At 34.3% G+C, this 25,154-nt stretch overlaps 1 protein-coding gene across 1 annotated transcript in view; it reads left to right on the plus strand.

The window, feature by feature from the left end:
* Window positions 1-25,154, plus strand: part of LOC116166415 (calcitonin gene-related peptide type 1 receptor-like) — a 109,218-nt gene that overhangs the window by 39,366 nt on the left and 44,698 nt on the right. Inside the window, exons 3-5 of the mRNA XM_031481370.1 lie at window positions 8,104-8,210; window positions 8,302-8,393; window positions 15,701-15,827. Of these exons, the coding sequence (XP_031337230.1) occupies window positions 8,104-8,210; window positions 8,302-8,393; window positions 15,701-15,827 (326 nt within the window). The remainder of the gene's footprint in view (window positions 1-8,103; window positions 8,211-8,301; window positions 8,394-15,700; window positions 15,828-25,154) is intronic.

Consider the following 25,154-nt stretch of genomic DNA (forward strand, 5'->3'; position numbering starts at 1 on the left):
ATTAACAACCTCTATCTCTTCGTTTTTATAAACCCATCTCTCTCCTTTGCTTCTCCGTCCGCCGTTACTAAATACTACAATTTTTGATTTCGCCAGGTTTACCTCTAGATTCCAAGTATCACAATATCTCTCAAATTCATTTATCCTTTTTTGTAAGCTATGTGGATCCGTAGCCAAAATAACCAAATCGTCCGCATACGCCAACAGTTTAATAACAGTGGCGTTTATTTTAATACCTCCTTTCAGATAATCTTCTATATCATTCATGAACAGAGAAAATAATACAGGACTTAATATGCATCCTTGTTTCACACCCATAGTGGTTTCAAATTGCTCTGTTAAACCATTATGACACCAAATTGCTGCCGAGGTACTTTTATATATACTTCTAACAGCGTTGACCATTTTGCTAGACATACCTATATTGCTAAGTTTGTAAAATAGTGCGAACCGGTCTATTCTATCAAAGGCAGCGGATAAGTCCACGAAGAATGCAAACACCTTGTGTCTTTTCCTACTCAACTGGATCTTAATTAGGCTCATCAAATTGTTTATATTATCAATTGTGGAATAAGATTTTCTAAAGCCGGCTTGAAACTCTTGAAGTATATTTTCTTCATTCGTCCACGTCGTGATTCTATCCAAGAGTAAGCCCGTAAATATTTTACCAACAGTATTTCCAAATGAAATCCCTCTATAATTTTTTGGGTCAGTCAGCTCTCCTTTCTTGTGGATTGGGAATATTATCGATTTTTGAAATATATTTTGGTATCATACCAGATGAGTAACTCTTATTAAAGGACACTAGCAAAGCTTCTAAAAATTTATCCGAACAATTTTTAAAAAACTCGTATGGGATTCTGTCTTGTCCCGGTGCTTTATTGTCTTTCGCTCGCTTTAAGACCTCTTGTAACTCATTTATTTGGAAAGGCGCATCAAGGAAGTCGTTTTTAATGCAGGGTTCGGCGTGAGCTATTCGGCATGCATTGAGCTTTGGGTTTAACAAGTTCTGAAAGTGATTTCTCCATTCTATTGGATCAATAGATTTGTCAAAATTAAACATTGTATTTTTGAAGTCGAATCTACTTGGGCTCACTCTTCTTATGAAGCAGTACATATACACTGAGCGGCTAAAATATGGAACAAATTCATTTATAAATCTGGTGTTGGGTTTTAAAAAATGCTTGCACACGTCTATCAATTATTGCTTACGAATTTGTTGCACTAAAGATAAAATATACAGGGTGCGTCAAATAGTAAATTTTGAACCAAAGTTAATTTTTTTAAATGGAACAGTATTTTTTTAATCCATTCTAAATGTCTCAATTTGAAATCACAACGTCCAGCATTCAATTTGCTCTCGCCCCATGGAATATCCATGACATTCATTAACACACCGTAGGTATATTATAATAGTTTTTTCCTCGTATTTTTCAGTTCTAAGTAAGAATTAAAATAAATATCGCAACTCGAAAATAGTCTTACATTATGAATTTTCAACCTAAATTGTAACACATACATACAACTAGTTTTGGTATAAGTCTAAATTTCTTTTGGCAGCTACTGAACTAAAACTTAAGCTAACCCGTTAATTTTAGCACAAAATGTAGTTCTCGTTTTGTAATAGACTTTTATCCCCATGTATGAATGCAGTATGTTGTGCTGTTTCCCTGCGAAATTTGTACATAAATAAATTTTCAAATATAGATAATGTAGAAGAAAGAAAATATTACAGATTCTTAAACGGATGTGCAACCAAAATATCAATTTGCACGAAATTTGGTATCTGGGTGTTTATAGATATGAAAATATCGGGTTCAAAATAAATTAAAGGAAATTCGTAAAAAGAAAATTTATAACTGCATCGTCACTTGTAATTCTTGGGGACATAAGAAAAGTGTAGCCGTGCATGAGACCGCATTGCTAAAAAGTGTCTGTGGATTTGAATTTTTGAAAACAAATTTCAGGTCATTTTGTATGGTCATGATTGTGTTCGGTAACTCGCGTCAAGTTCCAATACGGGCAAAATTCACGGAGATAAAAAAAAATTGAAAATCTCGTCGTCCCTAAGGGCCCCAGTGAAAACCAGGTGGGGTTCTCACGGAAACAGCATTCAGGATATGATCTGGCGTAAATCGGCCCTACAAGGAGTGAATTGCTCAAACCAGTCACAGATGGTGCCACGTACTTTTTAGATCATTATCCGGATATTCATTTGGAAGTTTTCGTTAAAATGTCAATGTGAACCCGTCAATAATATCTTCAGAATGGGGAAATTACTTATCGAAAACGGTTTTGTTCAATCAGTCATTCCTGTCGAAGCTACTGGGTGATGCAACTGTGGTTTTGCGTCCAACCAAGCTTATCTGCAGTTGCAGGATTCTAACACCATGCACTTCCGCATTTTGTTTTTTTTTTTCTATTTTTATACATTTTTGTTTACAATGTAATCAATATATCTTTCCCCCGAACAGATTTAATTCAGATATTTCAAAATTACATAAATTACGCCCAGGTAGGTAATTTATGTGTAATTTTACCATGATAATTAATTACAAAATTACTTATGTGTAAGTAAACACTATACCTCCCCCATAATATCCACATTATGTGGGAGGGAGTTTTCTTACACCAAAACCTTAAAAAGAGTTAGTGTTTCTCTTCTTCGCTTTCTGCTCCATTACACCCCGTATAATAAATCAACCATGCTAATTGCTTTAAATATGCTTCAGCGTATCATGCAAAACGCTTTCAAAATGTAAATTTGAAATATAACAGGGAAATAAGTATAACCGTTTCCTACTAAATTTAATTGTATCTACAAATAGGGAAAATTTCATCACCTCGGCAATCAATTATACGAAAATGCCTAACCTGAAACGTTAATTAAACATTCGTGATTTGCGAGTAAATTTATATTTTGCACAATTTGAAGTACGTACATTCGCCAAAGTGTAAATATTGTTAAATTGTGAGCAGCTTTTAATCCGCATAATTCATGCAATTATTACTATACATTATCAGGGACCTGCCTCCGAGCTTTACCCATTTGAATTCGCGAGGGTTCACAATAGAAGCAGTTTCTTAGAATTTTGGTGCAGAAATTCGAAACTTATAAACGGTTTCGAGGAAAGTTTATTAGCAAGGTACAATGAGAATATTATTAATTGCTAGTATAGTTTAAAACTTCGTTCGCTTTGCGCAGTTTTCCGCAACGCAGTGATAAGGGTTGATATACTTTCTGTATATAAAGAAGGATCGCCTTTATTTAAACCACAAAAAGAGGGGTGTGGAGGCATTGCAATATTGGTATTATTTTGAATACTCGATCATTTTTTCGTCTGATTTGTGTATATATATCTAGAGACATATAGGTAGGGTGTACCGTATACAGTTTCACATTATGTATTAATTAAATGGCTAAAACAAACAAATATAGGAAACGCCTACAACAAACCCTTAATATAATTGAATATAACAGGTGGAAGTAATTCTACTTGCTATCTTCCCATGTGCCCACGGCGTTTTATCCCTAACGTATAGGAAACGAAATACATCGGTTGTGATTACAACCCAAAAATCCTCTCAGCAAATTATGTTAAAGTAAAAATTCGTGTTTACAATATAAATTTGTTATTCAATCCGAAAGGAAAATTCATGTAAAAACGTTTTTATTACAATATCCTTTTATATTTAAAGCTTTCGGTATCTCAATATCCTCATAAAGCTCATTTATCTGGAAATTTTAATTTGTATTTATTACCGGGGATGGCATATTCTAAGTATAAAAGTGTCATCGTCGGGGCTGTTTCCATAACTACCATTCGTCCATTTTTCTAGGCATATTTACATAATTATTGTGAAATTGGGGATAAGCAATTTTTGAGTAGCCAAATTTACTATTTTTTGCTATAAAAATGTGTGACTAATTATGTCCCAATCCCCAAGTTTTTTAAATTGAGAGAAAAAGTTTCATTAATTTTTTCAAGGATCAGATATCGCGAAATCCATTAAGACAGGGAAGTTTATTATTTTCCTCACGTCTAAATTATTATTATCTTATCTCTCTGTTTTTAATAAAAATAAAATAAAACTGTTCCTATTTCATATTTAGGACACTCCTTTTGTGGTGTTCTTTACTTAACCCCCTTCTTATTCAATACGTGATTTTTTGTGATGCGAGGAAGTAGATAGATTCCGGCTAGCATGAAATGAAATTACCTTAATTATTGCCAGAAAACTAATGGCGAAACAGCTCGTCTCCAAACAGATGTGCAGTTTTGTTGAATTCGCCTGATGTTACAAGCTTTTATCGCAAACCCTTTTATATGATACGCAAAATTTGACCAAATGTTTCCGCATTTTAACACGCAATTTTGCGTTTTACAATTAAATAAACAAATCTAAATAAACAATACGCAATTACAAACAAAATAACACTACAGAAATACAAATCCAAATGGAATAAACTAATTATTCTGTTAATAATCACCTGATTTATACAGGTAGTACAAAAATTTAAATAATCTCATGCACTATAATAGGTGTTTCGTCATTATGTTACGTAATTAAACTGAATTAACGTCTACAAGACATTGTTTATACAACACTTCCTCCTTTAAATTGAACCCAAAATCAAAATTACGTTAAACTCCCCTAAACTGTTTCCCTTCTTACCTCAATCTTTCTCTTCCCTTATCTAACATTATCCAGGGTCTTTCCACTCGCAGTCAGTAACTAAAATGCATTTACTCTTTCCATCTTTAACTAAATCACTCAAATAATTAATCGCTACAATTTGTAAACGCTCATAAGTCCTAATAGATCTAATTTCATTCTGATCCTTATCCTTTCCTAGGCTACATAAATGACCTTTCCTGCAATAACACAAATAGGTAACTCAATCCCTTTATCTCCTTGCCTATAAATTTCTTAAATCTCGACTTCTTTCCTACTTTAACTTCAATTCTTTTTTCTGTATTCCAATCTCTTACTGCTTAACTTCAACTTCAACAACTTCTTCAGCTTGTACCTCAACTTAGTCTTCTTCCTCGATCATTAGTTAATCTTCATTACCAGTAAACAACATTTCGTTCTGTTTTTCTTGACTCGAATTTTCTACGCTATCGACCTTATTCGTATCATCTATTATTTCCCTCTTCTACACCATTCGATTCTATTACCTTTTTATTTTCTTCTTTTTTCTCATCGGGTATTTCTTACACTTCCTTCTGTTCTTCCATGTCGCTCTCCACTCAACCTCTGAACCACCCTATTCCTTTTTTCATGCATACGATCTAGTATCTCTCTTATTTCTCGTTTTAACCTTTTTCTTTTCGATCGTTTCTCCTCAATCTCGTTGAATAATTTTTTCATCTTTTTTCTCATTATGCATCTTTAATTCGGCAATATTCGCATCCGTCTTTCCCATTAATTCATTCTTCATTTTTCTTAATTCCTACAGGATTTCAAAGACCCATATTTCTCGATCTTCGCCCTCTTTGTAGATATCTCCTTTTTTCTAAACGACTTTCTATTAAAAACCCCAGCTCACTACACCTCTGTAATTAATCCTGTAAAAAATCCTGATTAAATAACTGTCTGGGTGCCAACGATAATTCACTCTATCCGGGTCGCACAATGGGTTCGAATAAACACACAATTAATTCATTGGTAATGACAAAATTTTATTCCGAATCACAAAAAAAGAAAATTAAGCAAAGTCCTGAAAGAAAGAGAAGCTTGTAAAGCTTGTTTGAACAAACATTTTTACAACTACCTACACAATTGTTCGTAAGACATCTGAGGCATATTGCTATTTTGTCGAAATGAAGTAGCATTCGTTTGGTATTGCAAGTTATTATCGCAAACACTTAAATCAACCTTGTATAAGATCCGCAAAATTTGACCAGATGGTCCCACATTTTAAAACGCAATTTTGCCTATTGCAATTAAATAAATAAATCTAAATAAACTATACGCAATTACAAACAATTCTAAAAGGAGAAATATCATTACAGAAATACAAACTCAAATGAAATAAACCAATTGTGTGCTTGTTCGTAAATGCAATAACGCGCCAAATTAATTCATTTTTTATCATTTCGTCAACCGCTCCGTTGTGTCTTGCGTTTATATGGAATTATTGTAGAAATCCTTACAAAATTCTAAACTGCGAGTAATTAATAAGTTCCTCATTCATTACATTTTGCCTTCCGTTTAATATGTAAAACGTTTTACCTAATCGCAGTAGAACTTACTTTCTTTCTGGAAAAAAAATGTTCTTAGAAGCTGAAACCACAATGACTTTGTCGCAAATCGGGCTAACTTTAAGAAGGAGACAGTGTAAAAGTACCTCGGCCGAAGCATAGCTAGGATATATTTTATATCGCAGCTTTGTTGTTATCGTACGTAATAAACCCAATTTGCTAATCAATTAATCACCCAAGCTTGAACGAAGGAATATTAACTGACAGCTGGCATGATGAGAAGGTTCGTTGGTCTAAATGGGGTAAACTCAATGGGAGATCGTGGATTTATTGCATCTTGACAGCTGACCTTTTAAATGTTATAAGTCAGTAGCGTTTTTTCCTTAATATAGTTGAAATTAATTATGCATACAGTTTATAGTTCGACTAAGCGATTAGGATTTAACACAAGACGCATTTTTTTGTGCTAATTTTAAATTAGTAGCACACGCTAACAAAAAATGAGCACAAAATTATAGTGAAGGGAAAAAAGTATCTTAAAGATTTAAATTACTCATTAACGTGATGTCGTGATAAACACAAAATTTAAAATTAGCAGCACAAATTAGCATAAATTGTGCACAAATTATGACATACTTAGAACTTAATTCATTTCAAGTCGACACTAGAATTTCACGGACCCATGATTTCATCTGTTTCATTGGTGGTCTGAATATCAGTTTCTATAGGCACTAAGACTAGATCGCTGCTTGTTTATCCGCCATTCCTGCAATTTTCCTCACGCTCTTTCGAAGTTTCTTTTTAGCGCCTCTCAAATTACTCTCAAATATTTCTGAACTCCCCCTCCACCCAAGTTCTAAGGTTCCCTTCATGTTTCGAAGAAATGCCCCTTAATTCCAATCAAAGATCGTCTCAAAACTTTTCTCAAGTTTCAGTCTAATTTCTTTACAATTTACATTCACATCTCAGTTTCTTCTTCAATCTTAAACCAAGACGATTACCATCGTCTCAAAACTGTCTTCAAGCTTATCTCAATTTTCCAGGCAATTTTCTAATAAAATTTGTTGAAGTTATTCTCAAGTGCTTTTTATGTTCCCTTTAAGTTCGACTCAGGTTCTCCTAAAATTCTCCTCAAGTGCCTCGCGGCTCCGAAGTTCTCCTGAAGTTCTGTTTTCAAGTTCTCCTCAGGTTCTCAAATTTTCCCCTCCACTTCGTTTCATGTTCCACTCCAGTTCCTTTCAAGTTCGTATCAAATTCATTAATGATGAAAAAGCTCGAAAAGGCAAAATTCGTACGGAAATGGATCAAACTTATCGTAAAAAACTTCAATGGCACATGGGATCGCGTGTTACTTCATTTGAAGGTTTATTTAATTTTCTAAGTAAACCGAACTACAGCGTGGGGCATAGAGAACTCCCTTTTAATAATTGCAGCTAATAAAAACGAAACTAAGTACAATAGGAAATTTTTCTTTTCATTAACTAAGGACACACCTAACGGCTCGGCCGTAAACTACTTCTGTCACCACTCAAAATCCCTGTTGGGCAATATACGCTATTATTATTATGCTAATAATGTAAAAACTAACGAATTCAGGTGACTAAATGCTCCATAATCCAACCGATCCCAACGAAGTTGCATGCAGAACGTGATTTAGCGTAGCAAAATCTGATGGTAACTAAAACTGAGTGTTCGAAAAAAAGATATTAGCTAATAATCTAGAAAACATTTACGAATTAAATTTCTCCTTCACTTGTAAATCAATCTCAATCTTGGGAACTGCGTTGAATAGTCACCGTCTACCGTCTAATAATAATAATTATGAAGTTTTCCTGCATTCTAATTTCTAATCTGAAACAATGAAAGAAATTTTAATTAGGCAACTTCTTTTCAGGATACGCTTACAGAAAATGCGAGGAAAATGGGGAATGGTTTTTTCATACCGTCTACAACAAAACGTGGTCAAATTACACAACCTGCGTCAACTTAGAAGAACTTTCCGTAAGTTACTTTTTATTGCGTTGTATATCTAACGTGCCCATATTACTTCGCCTATGAAACTTTTTATATTTGGCGTATATTTTTTTTCCAGTTTCGACAAACAATAATCACCGTTCATCTCGTGGGGTACAGCATATCCCTCGTAGCCCTTATCGTTTCGTTAGGAATCCTTACCTATTTCAAGTAAGTATTGAATTTTGCAACTTATAGGATTTACAGGAGTCCCGAACGTAACAAATAGAAGTAATTTGATTTGGTTTCAAACATACTTATTCAAGTTTAGTATTCGTTTTTCAATTAAGGGCGATTTTTCGAGGATTTAACAAATAATTCTTGTCAAAGTACATACAAGGGGTGTCATTAATTAAGTAGATTAGATAAGGTGGGGGAATAAAATATTGGTTCGACGATCCCTTAGACAGTAACGCGCCCTTCCTTCGATATAATTTAATTGAACTACCTTTAGGTCCAATTACCAAACCTGCCAGTTTGGGTTTGGAGAGTAATCCACGGCCTGTTTTACATAAAGCCCGTGTAGTTTTAAATCCTTCAATTTTGTACCCTGTCACTTGGATATAAATAAACTTTATTAATGATACTTTTTGTTTTATATACCTATACGCGATTTGTTCAACAGAAACTCATTTGGTGATGAAAGCAACGATAACATAAACGTATTACATTTTGATCCTTGTCTAACCATTACTACAAAGCATTGAATACGTAATTATTGTAAAAAGTAGGTACTATTCTGTAGTAAAAATCGTGTGCAGATATTCGAGTCCGCTGCTAAGTCTGATCATCTGGCATTCGACAACTAAATAGTGAAGGAAAATCTCAACAAGTTAAAAAGTAATCGTAAACGATTTACATAAAGCGCATTTCCACTTGCATTCATTTCCCATTTGTAAGATGCAACTTCTGTTAAAATCGTAAAAATCCGGCCACAAATATGAAAGATAGCGTTGCACATGGGCAATCCATTTTTGACGTGCTACTTCAATTTCAGTTTATGAGAAGAATTTCATTTCAATGCTTTTCTAAATAAGAAAGTTGGAACTGCGCATGCGCAAACCTAAATTTTAAACTAATGTTAGATTTTCCTTTGTTCCAAGCGCCTAAGTATCAAATTTCACTTAAATGGTGCCATAGATAAAAAAGTTGGCACTGCGCATGCGCAAAAGAAAATTTTGAGACTGGCGCTCGATGATCCTTTATTCCAAGCACCTATGTATCAAATTTCATTTAAATGCTTCCATAAATAAAAAAATTGACACTGCGCATGCGCGAAACCAAATTTTGAAACTGGCGTTAGATTTTCCTTTATTCCAAGTGCCTATGTATCAAATTTCATTTAAATTCTTCCATAAATAAAAAAGTTGGCACTGCGCATGCGCAAAACCAAATTTTGAAACTGGCGTTTGATTTTCCTTTATTCCAAGTGCCTATGTATCAAATTTCATTTAAATACTTTTATAATTAAAAAAGTTTGCAATTCGGTTTATAAATGGTCGAGATGCGAAAAGGGCACTGTGAATTTTGAATCGATTCGATTCAACTTTTGGCATTGCGTATTATATGGCTAAAGCTATGCCCATATTGAATTTCATGCAATTCAGTTCATAACTAACGGAGATGTAAAAGCGATCGAACATTTCTAAACAAAGTTATCGTTCACACGGACAGATAGATGGACAGACAGACAAAGGAACAGACGGAGAGACCAACCGGCAGGCGACAGATAGCAATGCAAAATTATAAACGATCTCTAGGATCGTTAATAAACGGCAAAAGTGTAAAATTATGGAACATGTAAAAAACGGTTTTTTGTTTTTTTTACAATAACTTTTTTTGTAAGCGGTACAGAAAAAATTCCTTCCTTGGTACAAGACTCGACACCATAACGAACCAAATAGCGAAAAAAGTAGAACAATAGCTCTTAAGATAAAAAACTAGTAGCGTCGCAAAGTTAGCGGACGGACGGACAAAGTGGCCACAATAGCGCATTTTTTTTTTATTTTTGTGGAAATGCGCTAAAAAGGACTGGCGTCGAGTCGCCTTTGGAAGTTCAAGTTAAATATGATTTCCCATGTATAAAAAACAAAAATTCCAAAGGTGTCTCGACAGCCAGAATAGTATATTTTGCTCGCATAGTATTATTCAGTACTAGTTCTGACAAAACTGCAATCAATTGCAGTCGGTGGTGGAGTAATTTTTACCACCATTTTCTCCTAGAGTAAGTTAAGTATAAATTTTTTATAAGCTTTTTTACAATGGAGAATAAAATTGATTTGATTTGATTTGAATTAGTTGCAATAAATTTTGTTTCAGAAATATAAAGGAAATTAGAATTATTCAAAATGTAGTACAGATACCGCAAGGTTAATTACCTACCTATGTCAAATGATGAGTACATACTAGTAGACTTGCAGAATTTGTTATCTCAATTGGCTTAACTTGTTCAATTCGAAATGTTATTAAATTTTTGAAATAATTTGGTACGATAGACGATTTGGTCGAGTTGAAAATACTATTATTCTATGATAGCTAACCGAACACGTTACCTTAATAATAAAATCCAACTAGAATAGCAATCGTGATTTGCATAACAAAATCGAGTTTTGAAACAATCTTGATTGAAAGCAATAATTGTATGAATTGAATTTGCATATGAACTGTCTACAGTGACATAACGTTTAGCTTTTATGTGCATTCGATTGAGAAGTTTCGCGACATACCATCGTACAGTAATTTTTGCTTCAATTAACTATTTCCCAAAAAAGATACTTTTACATCCCAGCAGGGTTTCGAATAAAACATACAATAATGTATTTAAAAATTAGCAGTTACTCGAAAACGCACCAGGCGTATCGTGTTTTTAAGAGTTCATTAATTATATTTCCATTAGTTTAAATTGGTATCGCACATGCAGTACCGCCACTAAAAGCTTTCGGTGTCTGCCCGAAAAACATTCATTATATGTATTATATTACTGCCTTTCCCAGAGGAATTTCTTTAAATCTTTTATAAGTTTTATTTATAGAGTGAGTCAATATGAAAAGTAGCCATTTCATAAACAGACAGTAATAATGCTTTTAGGATCTTTACACCGATATTCATCCCCAACTTAGTTAATTATTCAAAACGCCTGTCAGTCCTGATTGCGAAATAATCCACTGGTAGAGCGTTGGGCTACAAAACTGGAGGTCGGGTGTTCGAACCTGGGCTGAGGTACGAATTTTACATCTGGGGCGGAGATAGGAATTAGATCAGTTTCGGGCATTCTCCTGGCTACTCCAAATTAGGTTTTCTTGCAGTTTTCCTAATTCGTAAGGTAAATACCGGAGTAGTATAGAGCAACTTATGACCTTCTGCAGGGGCACCTCTAATTATGCGTCACTCTGTGATTGGGCGAAAACCTGTTGAGGGCCTAGAACAAGAGGGACAAATAAAATTTAAAAAAATAAAATGTTCAATATTATAAAAGGAATTGATAAATTTACGATGCCATTTTTTAAATTTTTTAAAACAATTTCCAATGTCTCAAAACGCATAGACAGTAAAATCAACTTATGGATTAGATATTTATTTGAATCCCCTCATCATTGTAAGAAGATCTCTGAATGATCAAAAATTGTAATTTTGTAATTCCCAACAATAGGAAAAAATTAAAGGTATTTTGTTGGTTTCTGGTGGTGTTAAACTAGCCTTCACTTCTGTTCTGTGTAGATGTCAAACCATCATTACTTCTTCTTTTTAACTAGTACCTTCATGCGGGTTCTATATACTTCTATTTGTTTTTTCCTTCTACATATTTCAGAAATGTGAAATACTTTTTTCACTGTTTTCACGTTTTCGAGCAGATTAATTAATTAGTTATTAATTAACCGTTAAAAAGTCTAGTACTTGTGCTTCAAAATTCGTCAGAAAATGACAGATTTTTTGACAGTTGTAGAAAAAAGTCTTTATAATTAAAAAGGGGATTATTCAGTTTTAAAAAATTGTATAGATGAGATCTCTCAGAGAGCGAGGAGAGATCGCAAATATTTCGTTGGAAAGACGAATTTAAATTTAAATTTTCGGTGTTTCGGATTTAGTTGCGAGCGCGAATTCTATTTTTCGAACAAGTGCCAAACCGTACGAGTAATTTAAAATCCTTCACGTGCAAAGCGGCAAACCTAAATAAATAAAGATTTCCTTCGAAGACAATAAACGTACTGACTGAACCCATTCTTCACAGCGTAAAAAAACAAAGTAAGCAAGTAAACCGCGCAAGATTTAATAAAACCCTGTCAAGTGGTGAAATTGTAACTAAAAAACTGTTAACATTTTTTCAATAATAATTTCGTTTTAATCAACCCTATTTCTTAGAGACGTAATTATAACCGCAAATTAGGGTAAGTGCTTACTGAGGATTTTTTCCCTATTATACTGAACAGTAATAAACATCGTTAAACTGAGTGTATGAAAATCACGGTCTCAAATTATTTTCACTCACAAGTAAAAGACAAACACCGAAATCGAGCCCATTGTAATCAAAGAAATAATACCCATTGCCAAAAGAATCTTCCACTCACTCACCCTGTATATAGAAGTTAAGAAAATTAACCCCTCACATGCACCCGAAGACATTAATTCAAGATTAGTTCCATTTATTTCTGTTAAAATATAAAAAAATAAACATTAAATCAAACTAATGTAAAGAAATTGTATAAAATTTAACCTAAAGTTTTGATTATCCAGTCTTAAAGTATTCAACCGTTTAAAATTTCTGATATAAATCATAATGTGTAATGTGTTTGTTCAAAAATTTAAAATGTTCGGAATTATTTCAATAATGAATCAGCCAAATTCAAGGATTTATTTATTGTTGTTATTTTTTTAATACAAAATTTCTCTCGACTGGGTTCTGACATTAGCAAAAAAATCCTAACATTGACTTCAAATTTTTATAAATTGAAAAAAGGCAAAAGTTTCACTCAAATTGCATAAAATCCAATGAAATCACTACTCAAATCTTGAATTGAAATTAACACTCGGATTAAAGGAGTTAGAAAAATCTGACAGGGAAAACTAATACTTTACTTGAATAAATTGACACATAATGGCATGGATAAAAAAATTAAAAGAATTTATTCTAGCACATTTTAAGAAAAAAAACTAGTACAATAACAAAACCTGTAAGAAAAATGGTAAGGCTAACAATGCTCTTTGAATAGTACGCCCCGTTTGCAAGACACAAAAGTCGGCAAAACAATTCAAGAGATCTCAAGAAAAATAATTACTCACAGTTCAGGTAAATAATATTCAAATTCACTGGTCTGGAGCTGGACAATGAGAAGAACGATGAACCAAACACTTTACAGAGAGCTAAACAGCTTTTTAAACTCACATTTGTTTCTGACATAACTTTAATTGTCCAATAACTTGTTTGATGAGGTTAACCAATAATTATAATGGGTGATCGGGTGATTTTAATTAAACAACTCTTTAATAACTGTAATAGCAACTTTAGGCGCAAGACCTACAACTTCTTTATTTAGCGAAACTGTCCATCAAATTTAGCGCAAAAATTACATGCGCTTTTACAATCGACCCATAAAACAGCCTCGTTTATTTCCAATTTTTTGTACTTAAAGTAGAGACCACCTCCATTCATCAATTCAATATCGGAGCTTCCCGGCAATACACGAAACACTGCTCTGTCGCCCGTATTGATAAACACATGCGTTCCTTATCTCGCACATGGTATTGTTATCACAGAAGCAATTAGCTTTCTCGATAAAAACTTCTATTTTTAACTAACACCGGGTCAGATTAAACTATTACGATTAAATTTCATTTACCTGTTCACTTATTTATGCGTTTTAGACAAGAGATAGCATTAAACTAATTAAACAATTACTATCTAAATGTACAATAAATAATTAAAATTAAAGGGACAATTCACAAATTTTTTCATTTCTGTGTCTATTTGAAACAAAATTTCCCAAATCCTACGACAGAAACTTGAGTATAATTTTACGGACAGTATGTCTCGACTGCTATTTTCAATACTTAAACCGAAATTACGTTTACAACACGTACATTTTTCACTACGGCGTGGCTCGCTCTCATCTTCGGCATTGTTTCAACCTCGAGAAACGACACCCGCCTTTAGTTAGTTAGCAGTTGGAAATTACTTTCTAAGAACGTAGTACAAATACAACGCAAAGTTTGTCATCACGTATTGATGGACGTGGTCGGTCAGCACATTTTCTTTCCTGCTTGAAGAAGTCTATTTATTTAGGTTTCAACACTTATATAATTTTAAGTTTCTTGTACGGGTTATCACATAGGTAATAATAATCCTTTAATTAAAACACAACTTTACTAAACACTTCTCCGTAAAATTCTACACGGCAACTTTACATTCCCCGAACTGGCCTTAATATTCGAAAAACTTTCGTTCAAGAACATAAACAAAAGAATTTCACACTGAAAATCTAAATTCCCTTTTTAATAAAGAGACTTTCCATCTCTCGTGGAGTGTCGTGAGACCATCTGTAATTTTTTCAAAACCCTATTTAATTACTGAGTAGTTTTTTCACGCCCACATCGGGAGGGGAGGGGGGGTTACTTCCAAAATGGAGATGCCTAATTGTTTATTGGTTAATGTCTTTTATGACTACCAATCTACAATGCTTTCACAGTTGCAATTCAAAAAATGCGCCTTCAGCAATTTCAAGTTTTATCACACGCTTTACTCAGACATGAAATATACCTCCATTAAAAAGGATGGAAATGGAAATTCATTATACAAACTTTTCCACTTCATTTCCCTGCATTATTAAAGTGGATGAAAATCTAAGGAATGCGAATCGCCTTTTTTGGTATATGCATTTAGTTACAGAGTATGTTTGAAAGAGTGGAAGTCCCTGTAGCATTTCATTACCGTTGTAATATGTGGTAATGGTCTGAAATCGGACTTTAACAACCGCAAATGAAAAATGTAAGTTATATACTGTCTTTAGACTGTCATTAGAGGTTATAGTAGAGCATTAATCCTACTCCTCCATTACCACATTAGCAAGATGTAACTTCATAGTGACCGAATGGAATGTTCTTAAAAAGCTCTTTCCGGTGTTATAACCCTATTAAATCTATAGGTATACCCTATGGTTTTTGTATTATACTTAACGTCAGGTCTAATTTTGTACGTAGGGCTAAGTACTTCTTGACACATCTCATAAAAAAGCTAATACCTCTCAAATGGAACTGTAAAAATTTAATATTTATGAGCTCTGTGGGTAGCAAGATAATTTGGTAGGAGTACACTAAATATCCCGGTCAGATATTACGTATTCCATTAACTTCTGCGCTGAAAAGGGTAAATGCAAACGAAAACATCACAAAATCCTACCTTATTACCCGAATCCCATATAACGAAGTGTGTCGTCCCTTGTGTTGACCGTAGCACTAATTTCCATTTATTTCTTTTTTATTTGCAGGTCATTACGTTGTGCCAGAATTACTGTACATATGAATCTATTCGCTTCCTTTGCTGCCAATAACTTACTATGGCTGTTATGGTATAACCTTGTCGTTGGAGATCCTGATCTGGTGTCTGCGAACAAGGTATGTAATTTCAAATTGTGTAAAAGTCTCTAAAACAGACGTTATTAGCGGTAATGAGATCATTAAGGGAGTACGCTGTAAAATAATTTAATTTCTTTGAGAGGAATTTCATTACCTAATTTATTGAATTGGATTGCGTCTCAACGGGAGATGCGAGCTGAATACTTTTTGATCAATTTTATATTGTGTAGTAAAAGAAATCAAAACCGGATAATTAAATCAGGGGGATAGATTCAGCGCGGTTAGTGTGTCGGGCATTTATCGAAAAATCGTTAAGTTACGAGTTAGGCTATTCAAACCCAAACAAAAATTGCTTACATTTTGTTAATGGAATAACCATTTTATAAAACAAATTTAGAGTAAACTCTTGTTTACTTGAAAAATTTAAAACGCGATGTTCGCGCAACAACAGACCTAAACTTTATTTCGTTTGATACTTTTGTTTGTTTACATAAATTTTCGGGAATATTTTGTTTACTCTCGCTTTTCTATTTGTCCGTTTAAGAATTGCATACGATCAATTCAAAATGCGACTCAAAAAAAAAATTTTTGTTGCGATGTAAGAAACAAAAATTATATTCTACATTACAGTTGCGAATATTGAAACCGTAAACCAAATTAAACGTAAAAGGGCGAACATACAGAAATATCAGAGATAATACTTATGTTTGGAGATATTCATGTCTACTTTCCTTACGTACTGGCAAATATTTCGTATTTTGAGGAATTCTAGACCAATTGGAACATTTGAAGCAAAACATTTGCACTTGCATGAAATAAAATTAAATCTCTACGGCACTGGCAGAAATCCCAATATAGCTATCAATTTTTGTATAGCTACGGCTAGCTCAGTAATAAAAATGTTTTTACCCCCTTACCTTGCGGAAATTTGGCTTCCCCTCTCCCTCTAACTGGACTTCAAAGTCTAATGTTCTGGTTCGATTGAACTCTTCTGAATACGCATAAGACATTAGTTGATTGAATATATTAATAAACACACAAACGATCGAGTTCAATTTTTCTTTACACATTCCTGTATACCAAATATTGTTTTGGCTCATAAAAAGAAAAAAAAATGCACTGCATATTGCAGCGGTCCTCGAGAAGGAAAACGGAATTGGCACAATTAATTAATTTCAATAATTTTAGCGTGATGACTTTAGAATTTTCCAATAACTCAACATCTTGCGCAAAATTAGAACTTGCCATTTCAACGACAAAAGCAAAAGTGATCTTTTTCTCAATACCACACAAACCAAGAGTACATTCATCGGAAAGTTACACTAGTTAGTGATCACCGATCCCTGCTAAATTTGATTCCTATCTAGAGATTCTTTACTCCTTCTCAATGCTAAACAAAATCTCAAGCCAACCAAAGCAATGGTAAAACTGAAATTAGATGCAAATAAAATTCACAATCACTGAACCAAAATAACCAAAATCCTTTCGCTGCATCTGATTCTTATCAATGAATGAAATGCAAGACAGAATATTTTATACAAATGGTTCTGATGGGTCGATTACTTCAGGAATATCAAAGTTATTTCATCAAAATCTATAAACAAATTCTTAAAAAGAAGCGAGTGCTAATTTACGCAACACAAAAAAAGTTACAGTAACTGGTGTGGATGAGATTCCTTTCAGGTTACAATTGATTCTCTCTCTCCCTCTCTCTTCGGAAAAGTGCCGCTGCCTTTAAATATATGCAAATAAACCGCTGCAATGGTGCAGAACCCTTTTGTACCACCCTGGTAACGTTAATTTCGTGGTGAATGCCAAGCGAAATGCCTATACGTATTATAAACTCGAAAAAACTGAAATAGAACGCCACTGCTCCTATTTTTCCTATGAGCGAAATTAACCACCTTTTGCAAGGCGCGCGTCTTCGAGAGGTGGTCGACGTCGGGCGGTCAGAACTTACTTTCCGCTTGCGAATTTTCACAAAGTCTAAAGTTTCCGAAAGCTCGAAAGGCTCTCTTTCTCGTGTCGCCAATAGAAGCTCGAGCTATGAGAAATGTCCCAAAAATTGAGTAATATCTTGTGGACGAGTTTTAGCGAAATGTACGAAGATGGCCCATTTATATGACTGTGGGGGCGTCAGAGTACCGACAAAGGGAATGGGGTAACCCCGGGCAGGATATGACTGATGGTGGAGTCAAAACTTCAAATGCGACTTACGACCGAACGAGATGTCAAAAGAGGGTACCGACAAAGGAAATGTGGTAACCCAGGGCCAGATCTTATTGATGGGTTTCAAAACCTGGCGTACGAGGACTTTGATAATTTTTTTTTTATTTTTAGTCAGTAAAACTGTCTATGTAAATGGGCTCGAAGGTATTAATTTAAAATCTATTTCTTTTTATTAACTAAAAAATCGAAATCAAACCCCAAAAAATGTAATTTTCAAGTAAAAATGGGGGAAAGAGCAATTTTTTCATTCGGAGTGTTACCAGTTATATAAAACAATCATTTCATATACCTAGGGTTAACCGAAAGCCATTTTTAAACTCTTGTTAACAACGTTCATATTCACTTAATACCAATAATTTAATTTAAAAAAAGGCGGTTCAATCCCTTTTTATGCAAAAATATGTATGAAGTTTAGTATCTACATATTGTACATATTTATTTACGTAAGCATCATGTGAGAAGGGGTACCTAATACTATCACATTTTACATAAAATTAGGCGTGAATCTGGAATTCTGCAAACAGAGGCCAAGGAAGATGTAAGGCGGCAAAAGTTTGAAGATGCACTATATGTTTATTTTCTTGGAAATTATACAAGACATGATTTTGCATATGTATACCAAAACAGTTTCCATATTTCGCACTAATTTACTGCATGTATATGTACATCCGCATATCTTACCATCTTTTGGTGCATATAATTCATCCTACAGCGAAAGTCTAGTATAGTCTATTTGGTAAAGAGAAGAAATTTGATTAATTTTTTCGTTTATATTGTTCTACGAGCTCTGCTAAATCAATTTGATTTAGGAAATTTTCATCTTGCAACAAAACCATGTTTTCAATTCCCTCATGCTTAAATTACATATTTGACGTCAGTGTAGGTAATACTCACACCTAAAACATATGTAGGTATATAAATCCACCGTGAAAGTTTCAAACGTTGTTATTATTGTCAACCTCGAATTTTCAATCAGTGTCAATTTAGAAAACACGGCGCTTCAAATATTCCTCCCTATAATCCAAATGGTGGGTGACTGTATAAATTCCGTTCTTTTTATTATGAAACGTTACATAACGTTATGCAAAGCAGGTTTACATTCTGCGAACATCCTTCCATGCATGTGAAATGGGGATTTTCTTAAGTCTTGACAATTTTTCATACACTAACAACACAAAGCGTGTATACTGAAGCTTAATGTCTATGTGGCAAAGGTGCGAAACGTGAATTGTATTTGTAAGCTGTGAGCTTCGAAAATCCATTACACCTACCTTCTGACATGTCAAGCTGCAATCTGATAGTTAAATTATACGCCCGCTAAGTGGTTTTGAAATGTTTGTCTTTTGCGGTGTTACTAGAATCAATGCGTCACGGAGCTTTTTGATCTCTTGCATACTTCATAAGGTTCCGCTTTTAGTGTTAACGCTAAAATCAAAGCAAACAATTACTGTATGTAGGTGTACTCGAGTGTCCTACGCTAATTGGCCTGTCGATTTACTGCCACACCGGTCGTTCGCATTTTGTGCAAAATTTATTAGCTTTTTTCACAGAGCCCATTAGAACGAAATTACGTTTCGAAACTGTTTCTACAATTGTATCATGGTATCCGTAATTGGACTCATTGTTCACACGTAATGAGTCTACTGCTATTAATTTAAAAGCCTATTTGAGTAGAGTGCGTCACGGGAAATTAAGAGCCCTTTATCTTAAGGATTCATAGCAACAGTTCACGAGCAGTAAAACAACAGAAACAGTATGGGATGAATTCCAGCAGTCATATTGTCCCTGGTTGCGTCAGAAGGTATTTAGAAATTGGACACAACGAGATTTTCTTAACTCTTTTCCAGTAGGCAGATCATCACAACTGATATTCTTGTAACCCAGGTACATTTAAATCAATTAATTGCTTCTTACTATATTCCTACTATTTACTCACTTGACTCTTGACTAGCATATGTGTGGCAATGCTTTATCGCAGAAAACCATGTGCTCTTTGAAACTAATTTTGAAGAATCTTTTCGTTTACCCAGTATAAGTTAATTACAATTTTTACAAGTTACTTTATATCTTATATTCCCTTTCTTTGCAGCGATTAGCTCAATTGAACAAAAATATTTTAACTTTCCTTATTATTCTCTCTGGGATAAGATTGATTTTTAAATGCTCTTTGGCCCAGAAAAGCTTATTCCATTGGACTGAATTCAAAATTGTTATTCTTTACCCTCCACACACCAAGATACTAACCCCCTGTTATGCTCCTGTTCATAATTTGGGGTCATGCAAAATTCAAAATAAAATTATTACACTATGGACTCGGTTGCGCAATAAAGATAAACTAGCAAAATGCACTTAAGTACCTATAATGATCCTGAATTAACTATCTGGAAAATGTATTTAATCCTACTTCTAAGGCGCTACAAATACTTTTGTACACTTTAATGGGAGGAGGTTCGTAAAATGAGTCTAATATGATAAGCGGTAAATAATCCAACTAATTCAAAATTAACCCTCCCCAGTTAAGTGCCATTAAAATACACATAATATCGAAACCTTGTTTGCTAATTGAAAATGTACACGTGACCGTAATACCTTCATGGATCTTTCTTTCAAAAATGTGGACAGATTAAACCAATAAGGTAGTCGTGATTCAGGATTTCCCTAGGTCATGCCTCGCATTCGTGGTATATGAAGTTTATAGAATATGACAATGGCCCGGAATCTGTAAATACATTTGCCTTACTGTCCTCCCCAGATGGAATAAATTCCCGTACTGACTTTCTACGACTGCAACTTTCCCTAGGTCAAGGTTCGTCTCTGTTGATAATAGATTAAAATACTGCGGAGTTTACGGTTTATCCAGTTATGCGCGGCTTGGACCACATAGCGCGTTTCTAAAGTATTTACTTTGTGCGAATATACCTCTACTATTTCATATTTTGTGTGATAGTAAAACGCCCTACAGATGCTACAATTTATCGTACAACTTATCGTAGGACTTGGATCGATACTACAATCTGAACGATAATCGTACCGTGTGTGGCGTTGTCATACGACAGATCGTGGGTCGAAATCGTATCGGATGGTAATATGAATCAGTCATAAAACTTCGCGTATGTATGTTCATTTTGCGATATCTGACAAACTTTAGTACGACCATTGTTTACAGTACCTATTCAAACAATAGTATGACTGTAGGAAATGCGAGTCCATTATTTTTAGTAGTTCTACTCACCTTTATTAATGGTTTCTAAATGTAAAGATTTTTAAATTAAACATAACTCCGGTTATGAAGAGTTTCTGAGAAAGTACAAGGAATTGTACCCAACGCCACATTCGATATTTTCAAAAATGATTGTTTTTATAAATTGCGACATTTGTCGTTCTGCTTGTCGTTTACGTTTGTAGGGAATTGCGTCGTACGACAAGTTAAAAGAATTTCTGATACGACTTTTCGTACTATAAGTTGTGCGACAAATCATACTGTCTGTAGGGCGTTACAAATGAAATTAATTTGTCGTCGCTAGTCTGGAAAAAAAAACAACGCACACTCGCCAGAAAATTCAACGTCACGAGTACCATGTTACGGATTTCCCAATGCGAATTGGAAATGCCCTCAAAGCAATGAAATTCGTTCACTTTTCCTTTCCGTTGCTCACTCGAATTCTATTTAAAAACTCAAACAATAAAATACTGGCCCGATTGCAATCTTTTAATGCAACACAACCCTAACTTTGTTTAGGTTATAAATAATTTTAATTATTGTAATTTTCGTCGTTGTTTTAATTAAATGTTATTAAAACTTAACATATTATTTCAAGAACCTCAACATATTTACGTGAAAGTTACTATATTATGTTATGTAGTATGTATGATTTGTTATACAGGGTGACAATTTGAAAACTTACCACCCCCCATATCTTAGTAAATAAACGAGATATTTAAAAAAATCAAAATCCGTTTCGGTAATTCGGAGAGGGAATCACAATGACATAGTTGGCGACGCACCCCCTCACACCCCCTGCGCCCCAGCCACCCCAACTTTTAAATCTTAAATAGTGACCCCCCATGTGAGATACGTCGTTGGAAAGCTCTGAAAAAATGCTTTCCAACCATACCAAATAGCATTACATTTAGGTTAGTAATTATCGTGCAAATCTAAAAATAAACTAATATGATACATTTGAAATCTGTCGTATTTAAAACGCAACCGGCGAACATAGACGAACTAAGACAGAGAATAATTCAAGAATGTCGAAATATTGCAAAACCAACATTGGAAAGGTTCGACAAGAGTTTGGGAATAGATTATAACTGGCGATCAAAAATGAGTTGCTGTCGAGTCGGCTTTGGAAGTTCAAGTTAAGTACGATTTCCCATGTTTATTTTTTGATTTGCACGATAATTACTAACCTAATGCTATTTGGTATGGTTGGAAAGCATTTTTTCAGAGCTTTCCAATGACGTATCACACATGGGGAGTCACTATTTAAGATTTAAAAGTTGGGGTGGCTAGGGCGCAGGGGGTGTGAGGGGGTGCGTCGCCAACTATGTCATTGTGATTCCCCCTCCGAATTACCGAAACGGATTTTGATTTTTTTAAATATCTCGTTTATTTACTAAGATATGGGGGGTGGTAAGTTTTCAAATTGTCACCCTGTATAACTACAATGTAACAAGTGATATAACTGCTAACAATGTTTCTTTGAGTGAGATGCTAAAAATTGTCTTGTAAGTTACATGTATCACTCTAGTTATATGACTTAAGATTTCCAAAGTAACAGCGTTATATAACATTGACATATAAGTAATATACTTGTGTTTGCTGTAAAGCAATTTGTGGAGGCACCGATTCGTTAATTGTAGGAAGAAATAACTGTTGAAAATTGACACAGAGTACTAAAAAACAGAATCTATTTCACAAAATTTAAAGTACCCTTAGCACAGATTTAAAATCTGTGCCCTTAGTTTCACCCGGTCAATGTTCAGTTTTACGTAAATATCTGATTATAGTAGGCTCTGTTGGTGTGATAATAAGGTACAAAACCACAGGAACTTCGTTAACTTCAAAAATGGCTTTTTAACCTAGTTACATTGGCTTTTAGTCTCTACAACGTACGAGTAGGTACATGTCTTTGGGAGAGTCCTGGGAAGTTTGGTAAATACTCTAAACATATCTGGATCGAAAACAGGATCCTTTGAAAGGTAGTAATTCTACACCCTGGAAAGGCGACTGGAGAATTGCAATAATGCTCCGACATAGACACATCTCGATAACTTTTGAATACTCTGAAAAACCGTCAGATGCTTAGTAAAGCACATTTGGGTCCTCTCAGTGCGAACAGAGGCTCTTTGAACACCTTTACGGGTTTCGGAATAGTTGAAAGAAACCACCGGGGACTCCAAATGCGAGTCTTATAGCTTTATTTATAGCCTTCTAGGCTCGCTTCTAGGTTCATTTCCAGCGTTACGGTGTATAGAATGCTCTCACAAAAGCATAGACATCTAGGGCCTAGAATGATCTAGAAGTAGATCTCAATGTTGGAGCCAAATGCGCAAGAAAGGTCTATAGATAGGTAATAAATGCCCTGGAAAGAACATGAGAAGCCCTGTTCGAACCTAGAAAGTTCCAAAAAAGTGGCTTATAGGGCTGAGGTACTATAAAGCTTGGGAAAGATCGAGAAATCTTCCGATTGCTATTTTTTTATTTTTTAATACGCGATCAATACCATACTGGCAAAAATATAATCAAAAATAACCATATCAAAATACCTTCAAATTTACCGTGCATTTTTAAGTAACGATAAAATTTTTTTGGTTTGGTGGTTAGAGAAAGAACCAAAATTATCCGCTTTATTCATTTAAATAAATTCTAATGGGTGAGTTTCTGATTCCCCTAAATTTTGATCAACAATTAAAATTGGCTTTGGGCAAGATTCCAACAAAATTAATGGTGATTTGAACATGAGACTGCATTGGTCGTGAATAATGAAGGGAAATAACATAAACCTTTTCGTACTTTTCCAACGAAACGATGCTAGAGTTTAACTTATCCCAAAACGAAATCGGTAAAGCTTGGACTCCAAAACATGGACACGATAAAATAAAATTTTTAAACCGATGGATACCAGTTCAAAATCGATACTGGGCATAAAGCGTCTTTTTCTTCGAGTCCCTGGTATTTAAACGCAAAATTCCACTTGCTTGTTGAAAAATAAACATGCCCAATCAAACTATATGGCAACTAAAACTGACCAATAAACGACCCTTAGTTGCCTCACGTATCACATCAAAATATGAGATAAATTAAATTTAATCTAATCAATTCTAACAAAGAAATATAATTTTTTTATAACAAACAAATGGAACACCTTTTCTCCGAATCATAACTCTTATCGCGTATAAGTAAAAGGAAAAAGTTAATAAATTAAATCGATCTATCAATGAAGGTTAACAGTCAAACTTTATAAGAAGTTGAGCTACATAGCCGGGAGGTCAGTGTTCGAACCTGGGTTAAGGTGAATTTTTCATTTTTGGCAGAGATAGGAATTTCCTTAAATCAGTTTCGAGCAAACTGCCGGCTACTCCGAATTAGGTTTTTCTGCAGTTTTTCTAATTCATAAGGTAAATACCGGAGTAGTATAGAACAACTTAAGACCTTCTGCATGGGCACCTCTAAAAAGCATTATGCGAGTCACTCTGTAATTGTGCGAAAGCTTTATGCTATTCACTTTGGATACAACCTACTCCAGATGTTATTGTTAGCTGTGGGGCTTTCCATTTTTTTTCTATAATTTTGTTGAATGTACAGTAAGGGTTTATTACGCTAGGCTGCAGTAAAGGAAATCAGTAGAACTAGTGTAATTAGCGTAAAAAAGGGGTAGGTAAGTCTAAATGCAATTTTAAGGAAGTGGATTTGTTGTTTAAGAAAATCATGCTGAAATACTCAGATGGCAATCACTAGCTTCGTTAAGCGCAACATTTTTATAGAACATCGAGTTGGGCTTTCCTTACCCTTGAATTGATTGTATTAGGTAGAAACTCCACTCGGGTTTAAAGTAAATAACAAGAATGGGTACCAACTTGCAGACTATCAAAAAGTTTTAAACTGACTTATTATCCACCAACCGATTGTGAAAA

Source organism: Photinus pyralis, unplaced genomic scaffold, assembly GCF_008802855.1.
Source record: "Photinus pyralis isolate 1611_PpyrPB1 unplaced genomic scaffold, Ppyr1.3 Ppyr1.4_LG1, whole genome shotgun sequence".
NCBI classification, from domain to species: Eukaryota; Metazoa; Arthropoda; class Insecta; order Coleoptera; family Lampyridae; genus Photinus; species Photinus pyralis.